Source organism: Pristiophorus japonicus, chromosome 10, assembly GCF_044704955.1.
Source record: "Pristiophorus japonicus isolate sPriJap1 chromosome 10, sPriJap1.hap1, whole genome shotgun sequence".
Taxonomy (NCBI): domain Eukaryota; kingdom Metazoa; phylum Chordata; class Chondrichthyes; family Pristiophoridae; genus Pristiophorus; species Pristiophorus japonicus.
The window spans coordinates 183,920,272-183,933,685 of NC_091986.1; the positions used below are offsets into that span (position 1 = coordinate 183,920,272).

Sequence of the window (13,414 nt, forward strand, 5' to 3'; positions counted from 1 at the left end):
GAAACTTCAGGCTTGTTTGTCTAATGAACTAATTATGTACAACAGTATCTCTACAATTTGGTTGCTGGAATTTTAATTTAACAGTAGTGATAGATTTAACAATCTGCAAATTACTCAATTGACATGCACCATGAAAATATTTGTATCCATTTACTGTACATTCTACATGACAAATGTACCCCCCCACCCCCCAAAAATGTTGTAAATTCAAGGAAAAATTTACAGATATTGTATGCCAAGTTAATTTTCCCCCACCAAAAAAGGTTTCCTGGGGCAATAGCCTTCATCCAAAGTCAGAAATTGCACTCATTAGCAATTTGATACATTGGCAAGTAAACCCAACAGGATTGGATGAACACCCACATCCTCAGTTAGAGCAATGTATTAAAAATACTCTCTTCCAATACTGCAATATCGCCCATCTTTGCCGCTACTGTGTCGAAATCCTCATCTATGCCTTGGTTACCTGCAGATTCCAAAGCTCTCCGAGCCAGCCTCCCATCTTCCACCTTCCGTAAATTTGAGCTCATCGAAAACTCAGATGCTCGTGTCCTAACTCGCATCAAGTCCCGTTCACCCATCACCCCTGTGCTCACTGACCTATATTGGTTCTCAGACCAGCAACGTCTTAGTTTTTAAGATTCTCATCCTGGTGTTCAAATACCTCCATGACCTCACCCCTCCACATTTCTGTAACCTCCTCCAGCCCCACAACTCCCCCTCAAAGATCTTTGCACTCCTCCAATTCTGGCCTCTTGCGCATCCTCAATTTACATTGCTCCACCATTGGCACCATGCCTTCAGCTGCTTAGGCCCAAAGGTCTGGAATTCCCTCCCTAATCTTCTCTCGCTCACCTCCTTTTAAGATGTTCCTCAAAACCCACCTTTGACCAAGCTTTTGATCACCGGTCCTAATTTCACTGTGGCTCAGTTTTAAATATTTTCTAAATGCACTTGAAGTGCCTTGGGTGCTATATAAATGCAAGTTGTTGTTGAACCAGCACCAAAATGAAGTGAACACTATCCCATCTGGCAGCCAGACTTGGCACTTGATTTTTTGACTGTTTTGAGGGTGAAGTGCACTACATTACTTCACTTTTGTATTTTAGAGTAATTGTCACAAAAGGAGGGTGATGTTTAATAGCATCATTTGCCATCTTAAATGAGCAGTACCTTGCTTAAAAAGTGACAAACTGTCAAAATACATTTGATTCAGTAGCACATACAGCAATGTCAAACTTGGTGATTCTAAACAATTGAAAGGTCAATGTGTTTAACAGTTATATATCAAGCAATTAGTGACATGATTTGTCAAATTGAAGGTTTTAACTGTAAATCACATCTATATTAGAAACAAGGTCAGCTATATATAAATTGGGCTCTTTAAAACAAACCTTTGCTCTTATTTTAAATAAGGGCAAACATGTACAATCGGTATTTTTCACTTCAATGCATTTCAGAACACAGTACAAAATGAGAAGTGGCCGACTTACCGGAACCAGAAGGACATTACATAAGGAGCAATTATTTTCTTGACCTGACTGCAACAAAACAAAAAATATACAAATAATGTGTCACATTAACATACAAGTGTACATTTGAGTTGCAATTTCTATCGTACTTGTTGTTGCAAAATAGTATCTTTCAATTAATCAACTTCACTACACACATTGAAAGGGACACGTAGAAGAATCAGAAATTTAAAAAAAGGTACAGGAGCCGCCCATTTGGCCCATCGAGTCTGTGCCAGCTGGAAAAGAGCTATCCAGCTGAATCCCAAGTTCCAGCTCTTATCCGTAAACCCGTAGGTTACGGCACTTCAAGTGCCTATTAAAGTGCTTTTTAAAATGTGGTGAGGGTTTCTGCCTCCATCATCCTTTCAGGTAGTGAGTTCCAGACCCTCACCAATCTCTGGGTTCTCAACTATCCTTTTACCCCTTTAACAATTACTTTAAATTTATGCCCCTTGGTTATTGACCTCTCTGCTAAGGAAAATAGGTCCTTCCCATCCAGTCTATCCAAGCCCCTCAGCCTCCTCTGTTCCAAAGACAACAATCCCAGCCTATGCAATCTTTCCTCAGCTAAAATTCTCCAGTCTTGGCAACAACCTTATAAGTCTCCTCTGTATCCTCTCTAGTGCAAGCTCATCTTTCTTGTAATGTGGTGACTAGAACTGTATGCAGTTATTCTAGCTGTGGCCCAACTAGTGTTTTACAGATTTCTAGCATAACCACCCAACATTTATTTCTTGGCTAGTAAAAGGAAAGTATCCCATATGCCTTCTGAACCAGCTCATCTACCTGCATTACCTCACATTTCTCCGAATTGAATTCCATTTGCCACTTTTCTTCCCACATCCTTAAAGTGCCAGCATTGTACAGGCGAGCACATTTCTGCTATTCCAGTAGAATATATGTAAATTACCAGATATTATTACACTTTAATCCTACCTTATTCATGTGCATGCCAAGTATATTATAAGAGTCTTTTTAAAAAATATATACAAGCAATACCCTCAAAATCACACTTGGTCCTAAACAAAAAATTTTTACCCACACTCCATTAAAATAGACTATAAGTCAGTTAAGATTGAGAACTTGTGCAACATATCAGTATATTTTAAATACATTCAGATACAAATGCCACCATTTGTCAGTCTTTGCTGCCTGATCAACAATGTTGCATTACACATACATGTCAGCCATCAGCTTTAAGCATTTTAGTCAACATTTTACAAGGGAAAAATGCAACAACCCCCCCTCCCCCCGATACTGACAAATTCAAATCAGCTTGATGGTGGAACTGAAGGTGGATTGAAAATGTGAAAACGTGACTTTCGGCCACTATTAGTTCCAACAAACTGGAGGCAGGTGGTTTTCAGTTGAGCGGATGGTTTCGGACACATCTGCGCTCATTTAGTGACTGGTCCATAAATTTATAATTACTTGCCGTGTCAAATTGAAGGTTTTAACTATAAAATTATGCGAATCAAAAGTTAACTTTTACCAATAACTTGGAGTAACCAGCAGGGAACCAGGATTTAATGTTGGTTCCTCAAGTACAACAAGCAAGTTTTTTTTTTTTTAAATTCGTTGCCAATCTTTCCAATTCTTTGTCAAATCACAAACACCAGAGGTCACCTTGCACACATCAAGGATCACTCTGCGCCAATGCTCTTAGCCAAAAGGCCTAGAGCCACTGCACCGTGGGAGAGGTGGGACCAGTACAATCCGGACAGTCTGCACCTGGGCAGAATCGGAACCAATGTCCTCGGGGGAGTGTTTGCTAGTGCTGTTGGGGAGGAGTTAAACTCGTATGGCAGGGGGATGGGAACCAATGCAGGGAGATAGAGGGAAACAAAAAAGGAGGCAAAAACAAAAGACAGAAAGGAGATGAGGAAAAGTGGAGGGCAGAGAAACCCAAGGCAAAGAACAAAAAGGGCCATTGTACAGCAAAATTCTAAAAGGACAGAGGGTGTTAAAAAAACAAGCCTAAAGGCTTTGTGTCTTAATGCAAGGAGTATCCGCAATAAGGTGGATGAATTAACTGTGCAAATAGATGTTAACAAATATGATGTGATTGGGATTACGGAGACGTGGCTCCAGGATGAGCAGGGCTGGGAACTCAACATCCAGGGGTATTCAACATTCAGGAAGGATAGAATAAAAGGAAAAGGAGGTGGGGTAGCATTGCTGGTTAAGGAGGAGATTAAGGCAATAGTTAGGAAGGACATTAGCTTGGATGATGTGGAATCTATATGGGTAGAGCTGCAGAACACCAAAGGGCAAAAAACGTTAGTGGGAGTTGTGTACAGACCTCCAAACAGTAGTAGTGATGTTGGGGAGGGCATCAAACAGGAAATTAGGGGTGCGTGCAATAAAGGTGCAGCAGTTATAATGGGCGACTTTAATATGCACATAGATTGGGCTAACCAAACTGGAAGCAATACGGTGGAGGAGGATTTTCTGGAGTACATAAGGGATGGTTTTTTAGACCAATATGTCGAGGAACCAACTAGGGGTGAGAGGCCATCTTAGACTGGGTGTTATGTAATGAGAGAGGATTAATTAGCAATCTCGTTGTGCGAGGCCCCTTGGGGAAGAGTGACCATAATATGGTTGAATTCTGCATTGGGATGGAGAATGAAACAGTTAATTCAGAGACCATGGTCCAGAACTTAAAGAAGGCTAACTTTGAAGGTATGAGGCGCGAATTGGCTGGGATGGATTGGCGAATGATACTTAAGGGGTTGACTGTGGATGGGCAATGGCAGACATTTAGAGACCGCATGGATGAACTACAACAATTGTACATTCCTGTCTGGCATAGAAATAAAAAAGGGAAGGTGGCTCAACCGTGGCTATCAAGGGAAATCAGGGATAGTATTAAAGCCAAGGAAGTGGCATACAAATTGGCCAGAAATAGCAGCGAACCTGGGGACTGGGAGAAATTTAGAACTCAGCAGAGGAAGACAAAGGGTTTGATTAGGGCAGGGAAAATGGAGTATGAGAAGAAGCTTGCAGGGAACATTAAGACGGATTGCAAAAGTTTCTATAGATATGTAAAGAGAAAAAGGTTAGTAAAGACAAACGTAGGTCCCCTGCAGTCAGAATCAGGGGAAGTCATAACGGGGAACAAAGAAATGGCGGACCAATTGAACAAGTACTTTGGTTCGGTATTCACGAAGGAGGACACGAACAACCTTCCGGTTATAAAAGGGGTCGGGGGGTCTAGTAAGGAGGAGGAACTGAGGGAAATCCTTATTAGCCGGGAAATTGTGTTGGGGAAATTGATGGGATTGAAGGCCGATAAATCCCCAGGGCCTGATGGACTGCATCCCAGAGTACTTAAGGAGGTGGCCTTGGAAATAGTGGATGCGTTGACAGTCATTTTCCAACATTCCATTGACTCTGGATCAGTTCCTATGGAGTGGAGGGTAGCCAATGTAACCCCACTTTTTAAAAAAGGAGGGAGAGAGAAAACAGGGAATTATAGACCGGTCAGCCTGACATCGGTAGTGGGTAAAATGATGGAATCAATTATTAAGGATGTCATAGCAGTGCATTTGGAAAGAGGTGACATGATAGGTCCAAGTCAGCATGGATCTGTGAAAGGGAAATCATGCTTGACAAATCTTCTGGAATTTTGTGAGGATGTTTCCAGTAGAGTGGATAAGGGAGAACCAGTTGATGTGGTATATTTGGACTTTCAGAAGGCGTTCGACAAGGTCCCACACAAGAGATTGATGTGCAAAGTTAGAGCACATGGGATTGGGGGTAGTGTACTGACATGGATTGAGAACTGGTTGTCAGACAGGAAGCAAAGAGTAGGAGTAAATGGGTACTTTTCAGAATGGCAGGCAGTGACTAGTGGGGTACCGCAAGGTTCTGTGCTGGGGCCCCAGTTGTTTACACTGTACATTAATGATTTAGACGAGGGGATTAAATGTAGCATCTCCAAATTTGCAGATGACACTAAGTTGGGTGGCAGTGTGAGCTGCGAGGAGGATGCTGTGAGGCTGAAGAGCGACTTGGATAGGTTAGGTGAGTGGGCAAATGCATGGCAGATGAAGTATAATGTGGATAAATGTGAGGTTATCCACTTTGGTGGTAAAAACAGAGAGACAGACTATTATCTGAATGGTGACAGATTAGGAAAAGGGGAGGTGCAAAGAGACCTGGGTGTCATGGTACATCAGTCATTGAAGGTTGGCATGCAGGTGCAGCAGGCGGTTAAGAAAGCAAATGGCATGTTGGCCTTCATAGCAAGGGGATTTGAGTACAGGGGCAGGGAGGTGTTGCTACAGTTGTACAGGGCATTGGTGAGGCCACACCTGGAGTATTGTGTACAGTTTTGGTCTCCTAACCTGAGGAAGGACATTCTTGCTATTGAGGGAGTGCAGCGAAGGTTCACCAGACTGATTCCCGGGATGGCGGGACTGACCTATCAAGAAAGACTGGATCAACTGGGCTTGTATTCACTGGAGTTCAGAAGAATGAGAGGGGACCTCATAGAAACATTTAAAATTCTGACGGGGTTAGACAGGTTAGATGCAGGAAGAATGTTCCCAATGTTGGGGAACTCCAGAACCAGAGGTCACAGTCTAAGGATAAGGGGTAAGCCATTTAGGACAGAGATGTGGAGGAACTTCTTCACCCAGAGAGTGGTGAACCTGTGGAATTCTCTACCACAGAAAGTTGTTGAGGCCAATTCACTAAATATATTCAAAAAGGAGTTAGATGAGGTCCTTACTACTAGGGGGATCAAGGGGTATGGCGAGAAAGCAGGAATGGGGTACTGAAGTTGAATGTTCAGCCATGAACTCATTGAATGGCGGTGCAGGCTAGAAGGGCCGAATGGCCTACTCCTGCACCTATTTTCTATGTTTCTATGTTTCCATGTTTCTATGTTCCTGGAAGTACTGCAATACCAGGTTCGTGCCATGGAGGTGGATGGGTCAGGCCCCCCACACACCTCCGTGGAGGTGGATGGATCAAGCCACCCCACCCACCTCCTATTTCCAAAAAGCATAGGAGAATCACCTTCCTGATCCAAGGAGAACCACGTTGGGGTCATGGTTACTCCCCTGTCAGGTCAGTTACGCATGATCTTAGCCAAAAGGTACAACAAGCAAGTTGTTAAAATGCAGCTTTAAAAACACCACAAGAGCATGCTCAACAGTTGTCTTATGTGCAGACATATTTTCCAAGAACACTTGTAAAAGATGGAGGGTGCACAGAGGTGAATACAGCTTTGAACAGTACTGCAGGGTCAAGATCCCATTCAAACAGGAGTTCCTATTGGTGATATTAACCATGTATTGGGATATTGTTTAACTTCTAAGTGCAGTTGTGAAAATTGATATGGATCAGCATTTTTGAATGCTTAAACACTGAAGCAGGTTTGTGGGTTGGATGGTAAATATGTTGATATTACAAACTTTCATGATGTTGGAAAAGTCAAGTGGATGGAAAATTACCAAGTGACAAAAGTCAATTCCAAAACTACCACCCTCAAGAAATTATGTAAAACCAACATTTCCCATCCTAAGTATTTGCAAAGTGTGAGTGTCCTGCCTCCAGTCTAGTAAATACACAGATGGGTCAGATATATAAAAATCAGCACTTGATGTACAGATGTCCTGCTACATGACAAGTTCTGACTGGTAGCATCTTGTTTGGGGATATTGAGCATGAGCGATTGAGGCAGCTCAATACTTTGTTTAAAAATACTCCAATTCTGTTTACATAATAAAAGCAAACTTCAAACAACATGGTCTATGGAGATGAACTGTAGAGGCAACTTTATAGCATGCATGTTTTTGCTAAGAAAAAATATTCGCTCATATGAATCTCAAAATTAGACGCAAAGGAAAAACACTTGTTAAAATAAGCAAAACTCTCTCCAGGAACTCCATGAAAAATATAGATTTATTGGTCAGTTTATCAAAACTGATCACATACTAAAACAAAATCATAATATATTTGTATTCTATAAAATAGCATACACCAGTTTGGCTGCTAAAGTAGTTATAAAAGGTTACTCATTAAACCCTGTATACCCTCAACTTTAAAAAAAAAAGAATTAAAGTCTTTAACCTCTGAGTAATATGAAGTTTTTAAATCCCAGTCTTAAAAGCTTTGTTAATTTATTTATTTTTAACCGAGAGTTTAATCTACAAAATTACTTTGGCCTGATGCTTAAGATGCTCATTACACAGGTAGTTTAGAATCTGTCCCTCAACCAAGGAAGAGTAGTTATAAGACACTTCCAAAATGGTTATATTTTAAAAAATGAATTGAACCGCTAGAAATATTTGTATAAAATGAGTTACGGCAGTAGAATGGTTGGAACAAAATATTCTGAAATGTAGTGAAAAGAAAGTGATAATTACAGATTTTAGATCACTGATTCTCAGGATGTGGGCATTACTGACAAGACTGGCATTTATTGCCCAGTTTGACTGAGGGCAGGAAATAATCAACCACGTAGGTGCAAAACTGAAGTCATACATAGGCCAGACCAGCAGTTAGAAAGATTAGTGAATCAATTGGGTATTTAACGACAATCAGATAGCTTCATGCTCACTTGTTTAATTTAGTTTTTTTGTAATTCAAATTTTCAAACTGCCATGGTATTTGATCTCATCTTCTTTGGATAATTAGTCTTCTAGACTACTAGTCCAATAATATAGTAGTTGTAAAAAGCTCACTCATTAAACCCAGTTATTTCCTAGCCTCCAACTCCAATATTGGGGAGGAAGAAGCGATCATTGGTATTTATCTTCATCTTGCCCACGAGTTCCAGAGAACACAAGCTAAATTTGTCACAAGGCTACATTTAAAGTAATAACTTAAGGCACATAATGTACAGGACTTAAAAGAGATCAGTCCATCTCACCAGTCCTTAGACTTATAGAATAGAATACTAAGTTAGTATGCAGGTACAGCAAGCAATCAGGAAGGTAAATGTTGGCCTTTATTGCAAGGGGGGGGGGGGGTGGGGGGGGGGGGGAAAAAGAAAGAGAGTATAAAAGTAGAGAAGTCCTGCTACAACTGTACAGGGTACTGGTGAGGCCACACCTGGAATTCTGTGTACATATTTAAAGGAAGGATATACTTGCATTGGAGGCTGTTCAGAGAAAGTTCACAAGGTTGCTTTCGGAGATGAAGGGCTTAACTTATGGAGGAAAGGTCGAGTAGGTTGCAGAGAGGATATTTCCACTCATAGGGGGGAAACTAAAACTAGGGGGCATAGTCTCAGAATAAGGGGCTGCCCATTTAAAACTGAGATAAGGAGGAATTTTTTCTGAGGCTGTAAATCCATGGAATTCCCAGAGAGCTGTGGAGACTGGGTCAGTGAATATATTTAAGGCAGAGATGGACAGATTTTTGAGCAATAATGGAATAAAGGGTTATGGGGAGCGGGCAGGGAAGCGGAGCTGAGTCCATGATCAGTTCGTAACCCCATCTGATGCACTGAATTGTGGCTCAAGGCCTTCAAAAAGATAACGATCAAATCCAAAGGGTTATGGACCTAGGAGAGCAAATAAAAAAATGCCAGACAAGTTGGAGGCACTTGAATGCAGTTTTCCTGTTCCCTTTTAAAAGATATTAGCACTAGTCAATGTAGTGTCATTGCTCACTGGGAGTAAAGATGAAGTGTAATCTTCAGATAAAGTGGAGTTAGCGGCTAGGGGATAATTGGGCCAGTTAATTTAGTCTTTATTTTAAAGTCATACATATGATACTTGTTTTAAGTTTCCATCATATATTCCCATGTCCACACTTAATGGAAAATACCTATGTAAACTTGTCATACTGTAGTCACATCATCCCACCAGTGCTGGCACTGCAGTGCCAACATCAAAGGGAGGGTAGAATCACAGCATGGCAAGATAGCATAGGAACATTTAATAAAAACTGCTCATGGTTGCACTTACAAATTGAAAAGATTGACAGGAAACCTGTGTAGGTGCCAGATGTTGAGGTAGAAATTCCGACATCCTGGGTCCATACGAAGTTTCTACGGACCTGGGAAGGCATCGGAATAGCCGGTTTTCAGCATGCAATGCGCATACACTGAAAACAGGCTTTTCCGATCGGTCAAGCTGGAGCTTGATAGATCATAGACATCGCTGGAGCGAGGACATTTGTACGGGCAAGATTTACGCATATCTTGCCCAGCAAATGTTCTCAACTCTTGCGCCTGATAAAAGCAGGCATATAGCCTACTTTTACAGGCGTAAAAGTTTTAAAAACATAAAAAACATTAAAATAAAATTTTAAACATGTTAAAACTCTGCCCACTCAGGTAATGTTCTTTTAAACTCTAACTTTTTTTTTTAAAACGGCAAATTTAAAAACAAGTGTAACAACTTTAATTTTGATTAGTGTATTGTGTGAGGTTTTTTTAAAAAAAAATGAATGTTTGTATGTTTCTCATTCATAGTAATAGGAGATTCATAAGTTACGAATCTCCTATTACTGTGAATGAAAAAATACTTACTTGTGATTGGGTGTCCAGGCCCACGTGGCTCCTGCGGACATCCCGACGTGAACGCGCAGTCACAAGAAGCCTCCGGACCAGGATCTCGAGCGGGCACAGCAGCTTCAGGTAAGTATGCATATTATGTCCATTATTTAGTGCCTTGCCCGAGGGAAGTCCTCAAGAGGAATTTCTGCCCCGTTTAGTATATAGATGTTCCACAGACTGAAAGTTGAAGTCAAATTCTAAGATGGGAACACTGACCAAGTGACCAGCACAGTTGGTCACTGGTCTTGGCCAGACAAACAATGTGACTGGACTAAGGCAAGGGCTACACTGTTAGAGTTCCATTTCTAGTCGCATTTCGGTCTCTTTTTTTCTCCAGTTACCACAAAAAAGCACTCTGGCGGAGCAATACTAATTCTTTGGATCAAATCAGCATTGGAAGATGTAATGGTGGGACCCATCAATCTCATACACCAGTACCGACAAAACAGCATTAATCGAATACATCCTTTGATCATGTTTGCACAACTGTGCAGAAACAAGAGTCTTCAGTGTCACAACACCCAATGCAATGATAGCAATCTCATCCAGAACCTGAAGTAAGAAGAAGTAGTGTAAAGATAAGGTGCTCAACTAGCAACCCAGAGATTGAGTGTTGAAATTAAATGAATCTAGCAATTTGTGAGGTAGCACCAGAAAGAGAGTGACCATGAAAGATGCCACTGTGTTATTAAAAACTCAATTAACTCAGGAAGGAAAATGGAATGTTGGCCTTTGTTACAAGGGGGATGGAGTATAAAAGCAGGGAAGTCCTGCTACAACTGTACAGGGTATTGGGGAGACCACACAGAGTACTGCATACAGTTTTGGTCTCATTTAGGGAGGGATATACTTGCATTGATGGCTGGTCACTAGGTTGATTCCTGAGATGAAGGGGATAACTTATGAAGAAAGGTTGAGCCTATACTTTAGAGTTTAGAAGAATGAGAGGTGACCTTATTGAAATACAAGATACTGAGAGGACAAGATAGATGCAGAGAATATATTTCCACTTGTGGGGGAAATCTAGGATGAGGCAGCATAGTTTAAGAATAAGGGGTCGCCCATTTAGAACGGAGATGAAGAGGAATTTCTTCTCGGGTTGTAAATCTGGAAATCTTTGCCCCAGAGAGTTGTGGAGGCTGGGTCATTGACTATAGTTAAGGTAGAATTACACAGATTTTTGAACGATAAGGAAGTGAAGGGTTATGTGGAGCAGGCAGGGAAGTGGAGCTGTGCCCAAGATAGGATCAGCCATGATCTTATAGAATGGTGGAGCAGGCTTGAGGGGTCAAATGGCCTATTCCTATTTCTTATGGTTCACTGCAGTGGACAGAACTGCCCCTATCTACCTTTGCTGCATAATTGACTCGATACCCTCTGAAGTGGCCAGCATGTCACATACCAACAATTGCTGCAGGATGGGCAATGTAACCTTACCGACATTGCCCACATCCACAAAATGATTTTTTTTTTAATTTTTTTTAGTAAAGTAGGGCAATAAATTGAAAGAAATCAAGTCAAACTCTTTCCCACAACTCCCAAATGGCAGAATTCTTTACTTGGATTTTAAAAATCTAATCTTGGCATCATTTTATTGGCTAGTTTACCCAATTCTTTTTTGGTCTTGGTAGTGTGGTACATGTTGGGGCTTGACCCTTTACCTTGGGTGCTAAAACAAGTAGTGTCCCACTGAATTGGTGGCTTCAGCAATTAAAAAAAAATAAAAGCAGCCACAGTTCACAATGCTAGACCATGACACTTGTTTTCTCATGTTCAGGTTTCTACACTCGTTCAGGACAGAGCTTCGCAAGGAATGCGCAGGGCAGATAGGGGCTTTGCGTTCAAAGATCACAAGGCTGAGCAGAAACCCACTTGAAATGTTCTTGTAGATTTTCAGAATCAATTTTGCAGGGGTCAAGTTAGTTCAGCTGCAGCACGTCAGTTTTGGGTTCAAGTTCAACTCTAGGACTTCAGCATATAATGCTGGCAGACACATCAGTGAGGTATTGAAAGACTGTTGCATGGTTAGAGGTGCCATCTTCCAAAGGAGACAGACTAGAATAGGCAGGCATTCAGGTCAATAGCAAAGATCCTACAGTCTTATTCAGAGGGCAGGGACTTCTGGTGTCTTGGCCAACAATTCTCTTGGCATCAAAAAACATTAACTGCTCATTAATCTCATTGCTGTTTTTCAGACCGAGAAACATAGAAAATAGGTGCAGTAGGCCATTTGGCCCTTCGAGCCTGCACCACCATTCAATATGATCATGGCTGATCATTCCCTCAGTACCCCTTTCCTGTTTTCTCGCCATACCCCTTGATCCCTTTCGCCATAAAGGCCTTTTCTAACTCCCTCTTGAATATATCCAATGAACTGGCATCAACAACTCTGCGGTAGAGAATTCCACAGGTTAACAACTCTGAGTGAAGAAGTTTCTCCTCCTCTCAGTCCTAAATGGCCTACCTCTTATCCTAAGACTATGTCCCCGGTTCTGGACTTCCCCAACATCAGAAACATGCTTCCTGCATCTAACCTGTCCCGTCCGAATCTTATACATTTCTAGGAGATCCCCACTCATCCTTCTAAACTCCAGTGTATAAAGGCCCAGTTGATCCAGTCTCTCCTTATATGTCAGTCCAGCCATCCCTGGAATCAGTCTGGTGAACCTTCGCTGCACTCCCTCAATAGCAAGAATGTCCTCCCTCAGATTAGGAGACCAAAACTGAACACAATATTCCAGGGGAGGCCTCACCAAGGCCCTGTACAACTGCAGTAAGACTTCCCTGCTCCTATACTCAAATCCCCTAGCTATGAAGGCCAACATACCATTTGCCTTCTTCACTGCCTGCTGTATCTGCATGCCAACTTTCAATGACTGATGTACCATGACATCCAGGTCTCGTTACACCTCCCCTTTTCCTAATCTGCTGCCATTCAGATAATATTCTGCCTTGCTGTTTTTGCCACTAAAGTGGATAACCTCACATTTATCCACATTACACTGCATCTGCATGCATTTGCCCACTCAGCTAACCTGTCCAACTCACCCTGCAGCCTCTTAGCATTCTCCTCACACTGCCACTCAGTCATCTGCAAACTTGGAGATATTACACTCAATTCCTTCATCTATATCATTGATGTATATTGTAAATAGCTGGGGTCCCAGCACTGAGCCCTGCAGCACCCCACTAGTCACTGCCTGCCATTCTGAAAAGGACCCGTTTATCCCGACTCTGCCAACCAGTTCTCTATCCACATCAGTACATTACCCCCAATACCATGTGCTTTAATTTTGCACACCAATCTCTTGTGTGGGACCTTGTCAAAAAACCTTTTGAAAGTCCAACTACACCACATCCTCTGGTTCTCCCTTGTCCA

At 41.8% G+C, this 13,414-nt stretch overlaps 1 protein-coding gene across 1 annotated transcript in view; it reads right to left on the minus strand.

Annotated features, from left to right (window-relative positions):
• Positions 1–13,414, minus strand: part of tpte (transmembrane phosphatase with tensin homology) — a 120,851-nt gene that overhangs the window by 66,016 nt on the left and 41,421 nt on the right. The window contains exon 5 of the mRNA XM_070891331.1: positions 1,494–1,541. Within this exon, the coding sequence (XP_070747432.1) occupies positions 1,494–1,541 (48 nt within the window). The remainder of the gene's footprint in view (positions 1–1,493; positions 1,542–13,414) is intronic.